Source organism: Lottia gigantea (assembly GCF_000327385.1).
Source record: "Lottia gigantea unplaced genomic scaffold LOTGIsca_26, whole genome shotgun sequence".
In the NCBI taxonomy this organism is placed as follows: domain Eukaryota; kingdom Metazoa; phylum Mollusca; class Gastropoda; family Lottiidae; genus Lottia; species Lottia gigantea.
The window spans coordinates 1,862,203-1,880,762 of NW_008708797.1; the positions used below are offsets into that span (position 1 = coordinate 1,862,203).

At 29.3% G+C, this 18,560-nt stretch overlaps 2 protein-coding genes across 2 annotated transcripts; both read left to right on the plus strand.

Moving 5' to 3' along the window:
- Positions 1 to 1,125: 1,125 nt before the first annotated feature.
- Positions 1,126 to 3,388, plus strand: LOTGIDRAFT_74903 (hypothetical protein; the record flags this gene model as incomplete). The annotated part of the gene is made up of 5 exons (XM_009055896.1): positions 1,126 to 1,261; positions 1,620 to 1,722; positions 2,404 to 2,535; positions 2,871 to 2,957; positions 3,295 to 3,388. Coding segments are annotated over 5 exons (552 nt in total), but the record flags the coding sequence as incomplete, so codon positions are not given.
- An 8,694-nt stretch (positions 3,389 to 12,082) lies between these two features.
- Positions 12,083 to 18,197, plus strand: LOTGIDRAFT_117487 (hypothetical protein; the record flags this gene model as incomplete). Its single annotated transcript, XM_009056012.1, has 13 exons — positions 12,083 to 12,175; positions 13,086 to 13,118; positions 13,903 to 14,008; positions 14,296 to 14,432; positions 14,657 to 14,793; positions 14,914 to 15,072; positions 15,633 to 15,745; positions 15,987 to 16,108; positions 16,328 to 16,430; positions 16,818 to 16,897; positions 17,201 to 17,320; positions 17,592 to 17,739; positions 18,025 to 18,197. Coding segments are annotated over 13 exons (1,524 nt in total), but the record flags the coding sequence as incomplete, so codon positions are not given.
- Between the last annotated feature and the right edge of the window lie 363 nt (positions 18,198 to 18,560).

The following is an 18,560-nucleotide window of genomic DNA, read 5'->3' on the forward strand; positions in this document are numbered from 1 at the left end:
TTTATTGCTTTTTGAGTCGTCATATTCAATGCCATGTTTATCCAGTTCATATATTCATAATGTGAATTTTTTACTATTTTTTATATTATTATGTGTATGTACTGAATTTGTCATTAATGTTTTGTCTGTATATGTATGTGTCATCATTCTAATGATAACATTACAGATTTCAAAATGTATTGTTGTCTTGCCTGCTAGCAGCTATGTATCAGTCAAGTTTTTTATCAGTGGAATTAATCAATCTTTGTAGATTCAAATCTCTTAACATTTATTTGACACACTTAAACAATATTTCATTATCAATTATCAAGTTTAAGTACTGTTTCACTAATTCGGTCTTATAAAGTCTATAAATACACAGAAAACTTACATGGGGTTCTTTTAAATTCTTCTACCCTGCATTCATTTTTAAATCTACCTATATATACCTGTCAATATCATTATGAAGATGTGCACTATTGAATTTGGTGATGATCCGATGATTTTCTTTAGAGATATCACATAAAACTCTGATATCGGGTTTTTTTTGGTTTTTTTTTTTCACTTTTTTGGCTCGTGCTCACTCTACAGACTACAATTCTCTATAGATTCTTTTGATCTTTTGTATGTGTGTCAATATCATTATGAAGATGTGCACTATTGAATTTGGTGATGATCCGATAATTTTCTTTAGAGATATCGCATAAAACTCTGATATCGCGTTCGTTTTTTTTTTTCACTTTTTTGGCTCGTGCTCACTCTACAGACTGCAATTCTATATTGATTCTTTTGATCATTTGTATGTGTGTCAATATCATTATGAAATTGTGCAATATTGAATTTGGTGCAGATCTGATGATTTTCTTTAGAGATATCGCATAAAACTCTGATATCGCGTTTTTTCACTTTTTTAACTCTTGCTCACTCTACAGGCTACGATATAGAGTTTCTTTTACAGTTCACATTTAGCTCTTTATCAAGCTGCTGGTGGGCGTATTCGCTTGCGAGACTTGCCGCAAGCCTATGTCTTTTTCATACTGCCATGCATTGATCTACTTTATTCTACTTTCACGAGGATTCAAAACCGTTTATTGGTTTTCTTGTACTTTAATTTTAGGTGGTACACCTGCGAAGTCATCCTCATCAGAACCAATAGAAGAATATACTGCTGCTGAAGAGTTAGACGATGCTAAAAGATGGAAAGTTGTAAATGTAGGAGATAAAGAATATAGGATAGATCTTATTGTAATTGAACCATATAAAAAAGTTATCTCACATGGAGGTAAGATTAAAAAGACCTTTTTATTGGAATGATTCATATTTTTTGTCTTTTTGAGCAGCAATTTTTTTTTTTTCATCCACCAAGCTCTTTTAGTAGTCCACACTCAGTCCTTGGTACATCAGTGTGATCTTGTTTGTTTTCCTCAGCCTTTGTTTATTTTGAATGAAATTGAACTCATTATATACATAAATGATAAGTCATGCTTTTTTTGCCGAAGTCAAATGTTACAGTATACCTAATTGGTTAATTGTGATACAAGTTAGACTGGTGGTACAAATATAGGGGATCATATCACGGTTCAGTTCTTTTTACAGTACACGGCTCATCTTTAGTGAACATTATATACAATATATTACAGGATATTATGGTGAGGGATTAAATGCCCTAATTGTATTTTCGGGATGTTATTTACCTGATAAAAGAAGAAAAGATTATCAATATGTTATGGAACACCTGTTTGTGTAAGTAATATTCTAAACTAGATAGCAGTTGAGATATATTTCATATTAAAGGGATTGTGAAAAGGTTTTCTCAGAGACGCCATTCCAATTTTCAATCAGACGTGTCCCGATATAGATAAAGAATTTAGATTGAACATATCTTTACAATCCCTTTAATGAGTTATAGTTATGGATAACATTGCTAATTATGATGATTTTATGTAACTCTGTATCGATTTAAAATTGTCAAATCCTGAAACCGTTGTTGTTGATCTGCTGTATTGATTATTCTATAAGTTTATTACTTTTTATCTTACAATCTGAATATAGAATTCATAATTAGTGGTAACATATACCAATTTAATATAAATGATAATAAAACATACTAATGAATTTTTATGAGAGTCATATATACTATGATATTGTCAATTTGAATGAACAGTAATTATTTTTCACTACCTTTTAGAATTTATTTTTGAATAATACCATTTTAATAAATCTAGATCAACCAGGATCTAATGGCAACATAGTAATAAAGGGCTATACTGAATATTGGTATTGAGACAAATATGAACCTATTAGTTTGTACATAATTGTACTGCCAGATCCAATGCAAATTATCGGAATGGGCATAGGCTTTTCAAGATTGGTTAATATTTTATTTTCCTTGTTTTACTCATTGCATTTGGATATATATTTTAGCTATGTAGTACATACATTAGAAGAATTAGTAGCTGAAGACTATATGATAGTATATTTTCATGGTGCTACTCCTAAAAAACAGTCTCCTAGTTTTAGTTGGTTAAAGAAATGTTATCAGATGATTGACAGGAGGTATTTCATTGTTTCATGATATTTTTTTTGTTATTATCTGCTAAAAAATGTCCAGATATTACTGAGGAGCTTTGATAATTGCATGAAAAGCATTTACTAGAAGACCAATGAAAGATGCTAATTGCCTAACTGAAACTGAAGTATTATTCAAGAGTAATGAAACAAAGTGTAAAACTTAGTGGCCACATGTGCTTCAGACTGTCCACTTAAAAGATATTGTGACAGTTGGAAAAGAGTAAACATTCAGGTGAAATTTCTCACTGTCGTCCTGTTGCCTTTTTTTAATAAGTCCATACTCAGTTAGCCTACATTAAATATTTTGTTGTTTGTTTCAGATTAAAGAAGAATTTAAAGTCGTTGTTTTTAGTTCATCCAACACTGTGGTTACGTACAGTTGTCTTAATGACAAAACCATTTATCAGGTATCACATAGACTGTTTATTTACTTATAAGTTGAATTCATGATCATAATGTTGTTTTTTATTGTTATGTTAATACATCATATTTACACATAATGTCTTTGTGACCTTGAATGGGTTGTAAATAGGTTTTCTAGATTTGTTATCAGGGGCCATTCATGACTCCTATTTGCGTATTCCATTTTCCTTCAGATGGTTGTTGTTCCTGTATGTATATAGATGTTAACTGTATACAATCTCACTATTAACACTTAAGGCAAAAGCTATGTCATAAAATTCCTCCAATGTTTTGAATATATTTACATAGTATTCATATATTATCTAATTTATTCTTTTTCAGCTCCAAGTTTAGTTCAAAGTTGAAATTTGTGAAGACATTACAAGATTTAGGACAGATTATACCAATGCAAAACTTGAATATCCCTGATGCTGTCAAAGTGTATGTATTGTCAAAGTTACAAATTGGATATTTATCACTTAATGTTCATAGAAAAACTTGAATTAGAAAAAATAAAGCATTTTTAAGACTAATTGATGAAATTTTAAAATCCTTTGGAGAGTTTACATTAAGACAAAAAAATATACAGAAAGCACAAAGAGTCCTTAAAAACCATCTATTGTTGTCTGCAAGGTGAATATCCCCAAAACAATGCAAAACTTTCCAGTTCCACAACCAGTGCTTTGAGACTTTGCTCTGAACCTCTCCCACCTAAAGTCTACCTTGAAATAATCATTCCTCATTTTCCTATTCCACAGTTATGATGAAAAAATTTACCAGTCCCTATCTACACCTTCCACTACCCCTTCCACACCTAGCTGAGATTTTCTATAGGTTATATTATACCTATACCTACAGGTAAATTATTGTATTGTCTTAGCATGCTGCATGAGTAGTAGATATTTTTTCTCCTTTGTTTTATTTTATTTTGATTATTTGATGATCTTGTAGATTTAGGTTAGATAATTAAGTGGTCTTAAAAGATTTTGATATTAAAATTTGTCAAAAGATTTTAAAACCTTTCCATCATCTTTTTATAGTAGAATGTGGGTACATATGAAAATAAAGATGATGCAATATCTTGGCAAAATACTACAATTCCTTTCATTTGATCTGATTTATATTGAATATGACCATATAACAATCCCACATGATGTATGTGAGCTTAAGAACAATTTTTGAAAAAAAAAATGTCCATTTTATCTCTACTAATATTAATTTTTATTTTATATTTATTAATTTATTTCTTAATCTGATTAAAATACTCGCAATGTTTCATGATATATACTTTCTGTAGGTTAACTCACTCAATGAAATTCATGAAACCATGCACAACTGTTAATAACATACAGTGATTAATTTGTAATGGCCAACATTTCCTTACAATTGATTTGGAATCTGTATTGAATAGAGCAATTGATTTGATGGAATATGTTTTAAATGCCAACATACACAATGAAAATAGTGAAAAAATATTTTTATGTGTATTTTAATCAGGTTATTTTTTAAATTACTCGTCAATTAATTTCTGTAGATATTAGATTTAATAATTAACAAAATCACTTTTTTTGTATAAGTTTGTGTTAGTTGAAGAAAATATTATGATTTTGAATAACCTAAGATTATGTTAAAGTAACTTATATTAACCTGGGTAGAAAGTTGATAATTTTGAAACAATATCATAAAACTAGTCGTAATACCTCTCTCTACTGAATTTTTGCATACCCACGTTTTAACACTAACATTTAATTTATTTTATTATAATAGTGAAGTATATCTGACAATATCTGTGTAAACGTCATAATAACCACTACTCTCTCGGTCTGTCTGTCAGCAAATTGGCTTACAGTTTTTAATTGATATTTATGAAATTTTGTGTGATTATTTTGATGAACAGATTTTGAGTTATTGCCCTTGAAAAATGTGTCAAAATGTGTTTGTAAACACATTACATTTATTACAATTTTCATCCGATTTAAATGAAATTCGGTGTTTTAATTTATAACATGATTTTTTGATAAACAGATATCGATAAAAAAATGTATATCTTAGGAGTGATAGTGAGTCAAATGACTATGTTTTATTTCAAACATGCTGTCTTATTTCAGTATTGAAGAAAGAATAAAAGAAAATCCTAAATATCTTGAAGAAGAGGAAAAAAGGGAAAAGAAAATGGAAAAAGAAGCAGAGAAGGAAAGGAAAAAGAAATTAAAAGAAGAAAAGAAAAAGAAAAAGAAATAGGTTTTTTTTTTCTATTAGACATCACAATTAAATATTTATAATATTATTAATAAGGAAAAAGTATAGACACTTAAAACATCAAAGACCAAGTATTTTTAATGTGAAAGAAGTTAAAAACTTTTGGCAGAGAAAACAGCATGCCTGCCTTTTTGTGATCTTGATTTTGAAAATTCCAATATCTATGATTAACATAACCTCATACTTTCAATTCATTACATGATAAAAATTTATTACACTAACAGGTCACAATAACAAATTTCTTAATTATAGCTCATAACATATTAAAAACAACAGATTTAATGTAATATTGTTTGGTACCGGTATGTTTATAATAATGGTTTATGATTAATAATGGTGCAAGGAATTGTTTCACAATTTAATTTGATATACTTCTAGGTCTGTCATTATTACAGTAATAATATAGACTGATATATCAAAAAGTACAATAATTATAAGAACAAGTGTTATCCCCTCTAATCCCCTTCATATGATAGCTAAAATCAGTCTCTTCTTTTCTATACAGAAAACATAATGAGCACAAAAAATATTTTTTTCTTATTTATACCTTCAAAACATAACAAAAACATTAAGAATCAAATATTTTAAAAGGTTTTTTCAGAGAGATTTGAAAATTTATTTGAAGCTTACAAATAAAGGTTTGACTGAACTATTTATAAATAGTGTATGAGATAAACTTTGTTCTATATTTTTAAAGCTTAGAAAGAAAATGAAAAATTACATTGTACAAAACTATGTATAATATATGAATATTGAAACAGAACCTGAAACATTTTCATACTCAAGTTTCACGCTGTGCTGAAATAGGTCAGTTGTCTGAAGAGCGCACAGCATGAAACTACTTGTTTCAAGTTCTGTTTAATATTTCTATATCTCTTTACAATTGATGTATTGAACAATGTTTTAACCTTAAAACTATTTTATTATTGTACAATATATAAATATAAATTTGTCTCCAAATAAGAATAACAACAGCACGTGTGTCTAGATATCCTTACATGTATGTACATTAATCCCTGTCTTTCATATTGATTTGATTATTACCCTTGTTATGTATAGTGTATAATTTTATTATATTATTATATGAAAGGTATTCTGTATATATATATATATATCTGTAATATTATAATATGATGTATTAAAATTGCCATGAGTTATTATATATTGTTTGTGATTGTATATTAGAGACCAACATTGAAGGGATTGATGTTTGCTCCTTTCAATTTGCAATATTGGCTTTGTTTATACTTTTTTTGAGTTTAAAATATATTTCTAGTACATTAAAATGCTTAGAATCCCAGAAAGCGCAATATAAGGTAGGGCTTAGTATTTAAGTGCAATATACAGATTGAGATTTACAGATAGATATATATTTGTATAAATTGTAAATCGTATAAAAAAATGTAAATGTTTTAAATTGATACAACTATTTGCAGTCAATATATCCATGTATACCTTTTCAAACTTAGGTACAGCCAAATTCTAGGTCTTTATATGATACCAGGCTTACATAATCTACACAAATTATTGATATGTTGGATTTATTGTAAGGATATGGTACTTTAGGTTTTTGGTGGCATCACAAATATATCCTGGGTGACCGCTTGAAACCTTGTATATGCCATATTTGGTCATTTCGACTTTTTGGTACAGTTCGATTGCTCATAAAAGCGCGGATCTTGTGATCAAAACCTCATATTCTTAGCTTGATTGTAAATAACTCAAAAAGCACTAATTATATAACACATATAAACAGTCAGTTTAAAACCTCATAAAATATTATATTATACGAGGTTCACTGTTCCTTTTTCTGCGGATGAAAATGAAAAACCTCGTATACTGTACTATTATATTTTCAAAGAATGAAAACCACGTATAGCTGTAAAAAAAATAATAAAAAGATTTTAACAAAATATGCGTACAAATAGTTTTTTGCATTTTTCTCGAAAAGTAATTTCGCATCATATATCGTTATACGAGGTTGCAAGCTGTCACCTACGATATGACATCTCGTGTAATGTACCATTTTACTGGACAAGTAGCGTAGTAAGCAAGAACCATTGAGAATTTTGAATATTTTGAGTAATATTTTTATAGTAAATGAGTTCAAAAAGATTTACAGTTTTCATACTTTGATTTTAGATATTTAAAAAGTTTTAGTTAAAAAGAAGCTTATATTTTCTATTTTGTGGTGTGTGTTTTTATTTCATATGGTGTTTTAAGGTTTGTTATCATAATGCTTTATTTAGTATTTTGTTTTTGTTATATTGATATATTTATTTCTTTTAGAGTTTTATCTTTGTTTTCTGTCTGTAGATTTCTTCGGTGGGGATTTTAAAATGTTAATAACAGATCACATTTGATGCAAGAACATTGAGCTAATTTTCAAGGTTATGGATAGCTTTCTCTATCTCTGTGAACTCTAGACGAATTCATGCTGGCAACATTCTGTTGTCGGATACAATTTTTATTGATAAATAACATGTCACATTCACAGCAATGCTAATATCAGGGAATGTTTCACCCTAAAATTGCTAGTCATATAATAACCAATTCAATTTTACTGTGGATGATCAAGATTATATATTTTACTATGAGTATTTCCATATACCAAGGTATTATTGTATAACATAGTGTTACAAGAGGAACTATAAATGATAATTTCCATGGGGTCACAATGTGCTTATATAATTGGGGTTTTTTTTGGAAACTTTCTAGGTAAATTTCATTAATGAAATTCTGTTCAAGAAAAGATTTAATTTTTATATTGAGCAGAGGAAAATCCTCTTTAACTTTCTAGTGTTATTTTCAAATAATTAATAAATATGTTATATACATTTCTCTCACAACTTTATGAGTATATAAATCTGTTACATATTTGAAAATAATACTATTTATATACCATAGTCACATGCAACAGACTGAGTGGTACTAACACTGTCACATACTTATTTGGTCACAATTTTCTCTACAAGTACTTCCACAGAAAAAGGCCATTGTTTGCTTAGAAAACTAGTTAAATAATAGATTTCCAGAAAACTACTAAAGAATATTTTTTCTGGAAGACTCTTAAAAACATTTATTTGATTTTTTGGGGGGAATTGTTTGAAAAGAAAATGCATGTTTATAACTATTTTTATAATAAGTGAGCACCTAGCTGTATTGTATGTGTCTCTGTCAATATTGATAAATATAATATGTTACATTATGTGCCATTTCCTTTATATTTTATGCTAGTTGTGGAAATTTGAAAATAAATTCTGTTTACTTATTAAAATATAATTTGCATTATATTTCTCTTCTTTTCATCTTAACAGCATTTTAAGTGATACTACGCCTTAGAATAAACATAAAATTTAATTCTCAAGAATGGTCAATACAAGTATTATATTCATCAGTGAACTTACCTGGTGTCATAAAGTTACAACAGAATCCCTATAAAAATTGGAAAATTGGAAAATCCATGAAACTAAGTAATTATTGAAAAATGCTTAATCCAATAGTTAATTGCATATTTATTAAGTTTTTTGGATTTATCGGATTATATAAGGATCCTGTTATGTTATTAATATCACCAGGTATATCTACTGATGAATAATTTATATGCTCTGATTGGCCAAGATTATAATTTACAAATTTTATGTTTATTCCCTATAAGTGCTAACTTAGAAACCCTTGAAAAATCAGTAATGGTTGTGGCTAACTAAGTATTCTTGTGCATACAATTCAAGTACTACACAGAAAGTGAAAACAAGAATTCAATTATCAATGATATAAAGATCAGGGAAGATGAAAATTATTAGTATGGTAATTTGAAAACAATGTATCAAGCCGCAAAAACAAAACAAAAATGGTGCCTTCTGACTAGATGATAATATATCAATTTACATTAATATTAGTAAGTTCAGTTGTTATCTATGATTCTTGTTTAATGTCATGACCTTCATGTGTTATAATGTTTCTAAAACACATTTCCAAATTTTGTCACTATAACATTCAGTTTTATCTCTCCTTTAGATTATAAAAAAAATATTTCAAAATATAACAAATAAATGGGTGCAGTGCTTAATAAAACCCATATTAAAGTGTCAATAGTGATAGGCAATTGATTAATAGGAATAATCAGAAAGGCATAACTGATTATACAATTGATTAATAATCGCAACACGTCACATTCAATGCGGTTTTAAATTCATGAAAAATGTACACAATTAAAGGCTTCATAAATTAATTTTATCATTTTTTTTATTAATTATGATGCAGGTAATTGCAATGTAAGTCAACATCACAAAATACAAATTCATATCAACAAAGAAAAGAAAACAAAAAAGAACGTAACTGGCATTGACGACTTTTGATTGGGATTAGATTTTAAGAATCGTTTGATTTTCAACAACAGCTAATTGACTGTCAAGGACAATTGGAACATCACTCAAATCAACCCCCCAAAAATATGGCTGCCTGTCCTATTATAAATTATAGTGTCAAACAATGATCTACAAGAATAATAGAATATGATCTACCGGTACAAAAATATTAAAAACAAAATAATTTACATTACAGTGTCAAACAATTATTCATTCAATGCTCTCGTAATATGTTGACACGATAACCAGTCAACTCTCTACATGTCAACTGTTAGTTCTTAGAATCTTCTGGTCTATTATAAAGTGATACTACATCTTACAATGAACAAGTTCTCGAAATGGTCAATATAAATCTTTATTCATCAGTTAGCTTACCTGGTGTCATAAAGTTACAACAGAATCCCTGTAAATTCTGGAATATTGGAAAATTTATAAAACTAAGTTATTATGGAAAAAAGCTTAATCTTGATTAAGCGTTTTTCAATAGTTAATTGCATATTTATGGGTTCTTACTGAGTTTTTTGGATTTATCGGATTATATAAGGTTCACGTTATGTTATTTATGACACCAGGTATATCTACTGGCTCTTATTGGCCAAGTTTAAAATTCTTAAATTTTATGTTAATTCTAAGTTTACAATGAAAATTTGTAAATTTTGACTGAAAATTGTCCTCTGTCAAAACAAATTTTGTACACATAATGTGTACTTAATGCTTATATTTTCATCAACGCAAAGTCATTCTAAAACTATCAGTACTATTTTGAGGCGCAACTCAGTCACGTGTGTCACCATACTGTTATTAGTACACAATCTATGGCTAAGTGGCATCCTCCAAGAATCCTCCTGGGCATCCTCTTTCTAAATTCTACGCATGCGTCAATGTGACGTAAAATTCTCGATGACGTCATTAGAAAAAGAAACGACTCGAAGAAAAATGGACTTTTCAGAATTTCTACTTCGTAAAAGATTTTTTGATAGCCCTGGCAAATCCTCTCCCCCACCACGCTGCATTTCTTCCAAGCCGGAGATAATTAGGAAAAGGTAATGCACCTTTACATCTATTTTTAGACACACAATCCGCTCTTTTCATTGGTTTAGCCATGATTAATCATTTTCGTGCTCCAAATTCAAAAACCGGAAGTCAACAGAATAGGGTCATTTTATTGTGGCAAATTTTCCGTTTCTTATTGAAATTTTGATAACATCTGAAAATGAAGCCTGCGTAAGTACCAATAGTTGCACGATTTGTTTCTTATAGTATTCAAAGAAAAAATATCACGAAGTTTTTTGACATGAATGCTTTTGTTAAGGAAATTTTAGCTATTTTTCTTTGTGACAATCGATACACTTTTGTTGTTTGGCGGCTTACTTTTACACAGTTTACTATCATTTGTTGTGTAGGCTGAGTGGATGCCCAAATATATCTATGAAGATATTAATCATTAGAACAAAACCAAATTTGAAATCGTAATTTTCTATCAAGTATTTTTTATGTTGCAGAAGGTGTAAAACCCCCAGAAAAAAAGGAAACACAAATAATTCTAGTCAACAAGACCCAGTTGAGGTAGGTAGCCTACAGTGGTTAGATCTATGTTGTTATTGTTGGTTCGTAAGATTGCTGAGATAAGCGAGAGGTTATAGATAACATTATCACAGAAAATTCTGAAAGAAATTCTGTTATTAGGTCTAGTAGTGTCTTTAATCTTAACTTGGCCCTGACTCAAAATAAACTAATAATTGAGATGAGAGCCTTAAAGTAAAGTTGAAAAAATACTGGTACCGGTACTTCAGATTCCAAATTACCTAACACCACTTTCTTAAATATTAATACCTTTGAAACTTGGTGCTGATGTAAGTAATTCAATGGTTAATTACTATTTACTTTTATAGCATTATTCCAACATCCAAATTATTAAAATATGGTTGCGAATATTGTATTTCCATTGCTTGAAATTTTGTTTGTTGCATTTCATAATTTTTAAGAGTATAATCCAATAAGTTTAAGTGATTTAAAATTCAATAAGATATTTGAATAATTGATAAAACAAAATTCATGGGTGAGAACTGTACAATATCTTGTGTGGATTTTGAATGGTCTTGATTGACCACAAGAAGGATATCTATTATTACATTGACCACAGGAAGGATTCCTAGTCTCAATCACATAGGTTCCTCGTCTCAACCATAAGAAAGATTTCTAGTCCCCAATCCTAGTACCTCTAAACCCCAGGATAATCACAAGCAAATGATACATTATCAAACACTCTCCCTCCAGAAATTGATTTTCAGAACATATTCAAAACTGATCCCTCTAACAAAATGTGATTCGTTTAGTTTTGTATGAGGTGTGTGATAATGTTAAAAAAAAACAATAATAAAATATATGATAAAATATGTTAAGAATATATTGTTGATTTTAACATACCTTCCCCAATTAGTGATGAAAATGATCCTGAAACTACTGGTACAGGTACATTAAAACTGAGGTGTTTTATATTACAGGTATACTGTCGTATAAGACCAATAGGTAATCCAGATGATGAAATTTGTGTCCAGGTATTAAGTGAAACAACCGTACAATTAAATCCTACAGAAGTAAGTTTTGTTTTTATCAGTTTTTTTTCACAAACAAAACAGTTTCTAGTGTATTTTTTTGTTAAAACACAAATTCACCAGTGTTGTATTTGTGGTGCCAAATCTTACTATTTTAAAGAGCTACTGTCCAGCAAAATTTGTTTATCTATGTCATTGTGTTTCATGACCCTTTTGTATCTTCCTTGATTCAACAATCATTGCATACATGTATATTGATTTGTTTTCTGCATAGTTTTGTCATGCCAGTTTGGTATGTTAGATACTGTGGCATCAGTTTATTTATGTTTTCTCTGCCAATTAGTATTAATGTTAGATTTAGCTGGCTGCTCCAAATGCTTTGAAAAGGGATTCACGTAGAAATTCTAGTTTCTAAACTCAGAAAAGTATCTAATTTATATACTGGTAATAGTAATGTTCATTATCTGATTGTAATTCAATATGTAGTAAGCTTAATCGCTGGATAGCTTTTCCTATCGAAACACACCACAAGAAAATATCACAGCAAAAAATATGTGAAATTTGATGATTTTCAACTAGCATCAATTTGCACCATTTCAGTTTTCAATCACATTTGTGGTTCCTGCAATTCCATGATTCTTGACATTACTAATTGTGAAGGTCTTTATGTGATAATGCATATTTTGCAAATAGTGACGTCATCAAACGCTTAGTTTTAGTGGAATTGTAGGAACCACAGACGTCTGATTGAAAATTGGAATGGTGCAAATTGATGCTGTCAGTGTCCTTGATACCCATACAAAATTTAGAAAAACCTCTTTACAATCTCTTTAAGCATGAGTTTGCATAAATGATTAGTGAATTTAGTAATTCTATCATTATCTAATATTTGATTGATATATTTGCATAAATGGAATGTTATTGCATGTTTTTTTTTATTTATTAATTTTAGGCTGCTACGATAAGAAATGGACAAGTTAAAGAGGTAGAATTTTTTAGTCTCTTCTTTTATTATCTATTATTTCATTCTCTTAGTGCATGTTATTGGAAAATAGATATCCTTAGTTCTGATAGATTCTTTTCTTTTTGTAAAGATTTGTTTGATTAATTAGACTTACATTTTATAGAGATATCAATGAACTGGTATCAAAAGATTTGAACGTTACAGTGGCTCACAAACAACATCTCTACTTTTTATTTTGAATTAAAAACCTTTATTTTCTAGGTGAAAATTAATTTTGAATTAAAAAATTTAATTTCACCTAGGTTCACCGTGAAAATTATGTGATAATTCCTGTAATTTTTGATTAAAAACTTCAATTTTCACCTAATTAAAAAATTTTTTTGCCGTTCTTTACAAGATTTGTTGAATTATCACCTAGGTGGGAATTATTTTAGTGTGATCATTTATATTCATGTCATCTTGGACAAGTTCGGATTTGATGATCTTTTGATGAACGGTTGAGTTGTTGCCCTTGACTTGTGAAAAACGCATCAAAATTTGGTTGTAAACACAATAGAGACTACAGTTTTCATTCAATTTAAATGAAATTTGGTGTTAATGTTGATAATGATTAGATCTTGGACCAGTTCGAATTTGGCTGTCTTTCGATGAATGGTTTTTGAGTTATTGCCCTTGATTTATGAAATATGCGTCAAAATTTGTTTGTGAACACAAGACAAGACAAGAGTACAGTTTCAAAATTTTGTTTAATTCTACTAACTTTATTCTATGATAATTTATTAATAATAATTTTCTTTTATTTTAGCTGCAGTACACATTTCAACATGTATTTGATGAATACACATCACAGAAAGCTATCTTTGATTATGTTGCTTTACCAACAGTGGAAGACCTTTTACATGGCAAAAATGGTAAAGACAAATTCTTGTTCTTTGATACTTTTTTATATACCAAATGTTTGATCTTTTCCATGTTAGTTGCAGAGACAGAGGTTTTGCTTGTCTATAATATTTAATTGTTGTAAAATGTTGCCAGTGTCAGGCTTATAACAGATACATATATAAAGCCAAAAAATTGGATTCATGTTAAATACAAAGTAGAATCTTAGTTTAAATTATCACACAAAAAATCTATGTTTACCTTGATGTATTGTTTGTTACTTGGTAAGCTCATATGAATTTTCTGTATAATTTTGTAGGATTATTATTTACCTATGGGATAACATCATCAGGTAAAACATTTACCATGACTGGTTCTCCTAAAGATCAAGGTATATTACCTCGGTGTTTAGATGTTCTATTTAACAGTATAGATGATTATCAAGTTAAAAAATATGTAAGTAGAGTACAGAATGGCATATTTTTAAACAGAGCATTTGATTTAGTGATATTAAATTTCTCTGAAGGGTATGGTAGACAATTTACTAGATCATGGATAGCAGGTAAAGTTACTTGCAGCAAAAGCACAAAAGTTTTTTCCTTAGTTGGAGGATATTGCTAAATTCTGATAAATTGGTGATATATTTGAACATTTACTCATTTTTGAAATTTCACTTATAGGTATTCAAACCAGATAGAATGAATAGTTTTGAAGTTCAGACAGAAGTAGATGCTATGTTAGAAAGACAGAAACGCGAAATATTACCTGGTGTAGGAACACCAAGAATACCCTCTACACCTAGCACCCCAAAACCACCGTAAGTATTTACCTTAATACCTAGTAAATATCAGCATTAGTTCCTAACATTTAGATATTAGCTATAAGCATCAACACCTAGCTCACAAATTTTCTTTAATTTCACGGTAAATTTTTTCAGAAACTTTGGTGAACAGACAAGATTGAGAGATATGGGTAAAGTTGAAGATATAGAAGAAGACAATAGATATGGTGTATTTGTATCGTATGTAGAAATATATAATAACTATGTATTTGATTTATTAGAAGAACTACAGTATGATCCCATTACAGGCTACAGGTTTGTACCTTTGAAATAATTTTGAAATCTAGAAGAAAGCTTAGATTTTCTTGTGTTTCTTTTTAATTGGATCGCTTACAACAAGTTAGATTTTAAAGGAAAATTTCAGTTATTATTAAGCTGCTACTGTGTTTGTTCAGCTAAAGCAAACATATTTTACAAAAGAATTAGGTAGTATATAGACAAATGAATCTGTTATATTGAGTTTGATTAGTATGTTATTGAGAAAGTAGTGAATATGGCATTTAATATAAATAAAATGATTGACAGCTTGAACTTAGTATGGTATTGATCAGGTTATCGTTTTATCCAATGAACCTCGTGCAAATCATAATATCTTCAAAAAGGGTTGGAACTTTAGCCATGGAATACCATCAAGAGGTACATGTTGTACCATAGCTAAGCTCCACCTACTTTCCTCTAAGTAAGGTTCTATTTGGCTTTCATGCAGATATCCAAGTATGGTACAACAAATGCTGATTTGTTTTCCTCAAACACACATTTTAAGCAAATTATTTCCTAAAAACATCAAATGCAGTTTTTGTTACAATGATTTTTAGGGCACCACAATCTAAGATACTGCGCAAAGACAACAGTGATAATATGTATGTTAATAGTTGTGTCGAAGTGGAAATCAAAAGTCCAGAAGAAGCCTTTGAAGTCATGTACAAAGGTATGAGAGCACCCTTTTAGTTTGAAGATGACATTAAATGAGTCAGCAAGCCTCAGTACGTTCGTTCTATATATATTTTTAAGTTAAGCCACTTGCAAAATTATGATGACTTACTCAGCATTTGCTTTTTTTATCCACTGATTTTATAAGCTTATTTCAGAACTAACTTGAAGATAAGATGAGCTTTTGTTTACTAGACTTTAGATTAAAAGTAGTGTTATTTTATTTTTGCTTGTATTAGGTCAGAAAAGAAGAAAGGTAGCCCATACCGCCCTGAATGCTGAATCTAGTAGAAGTCATAGTGTATTTACTATAAGATTAGTACAGGCACCATTAGATGATAGAGGAGAGGAAGTTATACAGGTTTGGATATTTTGATAACAATACAGAGGATTGAACATACTTTTATAATCATTAGTTCATGAAAAGTTATGATGAATATAATTTGAATAATATAATTATGGTGGAAATAAACAAATGCCAAGACTTTTCACAACATCTGGTGGTGTCGTCTATTTCAGTCATTATTGCTAACAAATCACAATTCAACATTTTTGGTATCAATATCATATATCATTGTAGGATCCAGAAAGAATCTGTATCAGTCAGTTATCTTTAGTAGATTTAGCTGGAAGTGAAAGATGTAAACGAACAGATAATATGGGTGATAGATTAAAAGAAGCAGGTATGGGTTCTTTCAAGATCTTGTCTTATCCTAAGCCTAATAAATTAATTTATTCTTGTCATTTCATGTCAATGATACCTAATGTAAAACAAATGAAGGTACAAATATCTTAGAATGCATCTTAATCCATCAAGGCTGTTACAGAGAGCAACCTGATTTGCATAGATAAACTCCACTCAGACTTGCTGTATTCTATTGTTGTTATCACTCGAAACTAAATAGCTTGTCCCCTAGCTTGCAATTCTTACAGACTCTAGATTCAAGGTTTGGAAATCAAAATGTGGAATGTGTCAAAAGCATAAAAGTAAATGATAATTTAAATGGTCTGTAAGAAATATTTATCAATATGATGTGCATGACATTGACATTGAATTCTATTGTTTATAGGAAGTATCAATCAGTCGTTGATGGTATTAAGAACATGTTTAGAAACATTAAGAGAAAATCAGAAAACCAATGCTAATAAGGTAAGGAACAATGGAGGTTGCTTGCTTTCTTGTATATGAATTTTTGTCTGTTGTTCCTGCAGATTATTTCAGTTTAAAAAACTGTTCACCCGCTCTTTTTCTGGTAGTGAAATACTTCAGTCAATGGCTAGTTTTCGTCTTCAAGGGGATAAGGGGCTGTGGTTTTGAATTCTCAGGTTGGAAAAATTCTGATGCCATAGCCAGTGCTTCCAAATGTTGGCTTTCAATCATTATCACCACTTGATTTAATATTGAACTTCTATTATACTATTAATATTAATCTTTAATTGATATATTTTATAGATGGTACCATATAGAGATTCTAAGTTAACACATCTATTTAAAACATATTTTGATGGTGATGGTAAAGTAAGAATGATTGTTTGTGTTAATCCTAGAAGTCAAGAATATGAAGAGACAATTGTAAGTGTTTCTATTGAACTTGGTTTTATACTTTACATTATGTCTACAGTTTTCTCAATATACGTGTAGAAGAAGAGACTAAGGATTACTTAGGAATGTTTTAGTGCTTCTTTACCATTTTATCCACCTACTGCCATGTCTGAGCTCCTGTCTATCCAGAGTACACCATTAACCAGTGGCGTAAAATATTTGAAAACATTAGATATTTGATGCAAATGAATTTTTCAAAGAGCATGTTATTTTAATTTAATATCTAATTTTCTATTGACAGCATGTAATGAAGTTTGCTGAAATGACTCAGGAAGTGATGATAACTAGAGCCCAACAAGTTAGGTTTAATGATAATGGTTTAACACCAGGTCGAGGTAAAATGAATCAACAACGTATTGAAGCTGGTAATGTTAATGAACCTCAAGATGGTAAGATTACCATTAATATTTACATTATTATGTAAAAATGTTTCAGAGAAACTTTTCTTGTCTACCAATGTATTTACCTTGCTTTTAAGTCTTTGTCTCCTTTAATGTGATTAATTTGGTCAATCATGGTTAAGGGCCAGTTCACTATAAATTAATGATCAAAATTTAGAATAAAAATTATCAAAAAGTAATGTAAATTTTACAGTGTTATGGTGTTTATTGAGAGAGGGGGTACCATTATAATAATGTAAACTCATTTTGTCATTATTGTTTTTTAAACAGCAGTACCTGTATTACCATCACTAGTATATAGTCTAGGACCAACTTTCCCACCCATGGAATTACTTCATGCATCAGATGATAAAACATTACGTTGTTTAGAAGAGTTTTTAGGAATAAGATATAACAGACGACAGACATTAAATGTTGACTTTAACAAAAAAGGTAACGTAAGATAATTCATTTCTTAAAAAGTATACTATATATGTATATTTTCTGTTGAAATTTTATATTACTGTATTGTTTTGTCCAGTTTCAGACAACTGCGTCCCTTCAGAAAAATATCTATTCCTGCTTAATCAGATATTATTAATAAAGAGCCAGTAAAATTCAATTATTTGTGTTTGAAATCGTAGCTTTACTTTCATATAATAAATTAATCATTAACGAATTTCTACTGGTGTATTTTAGAGGCAATGTTCCGAGAGAGATTAGTGGATATGGAAAAAGAATATTACAGACTACAATCTAGAAATGAACAATTAGAAAAATTAATGGAAAAGAAAACTAAAGATGGTTCCAAAAATGAAAATAAACTGAAG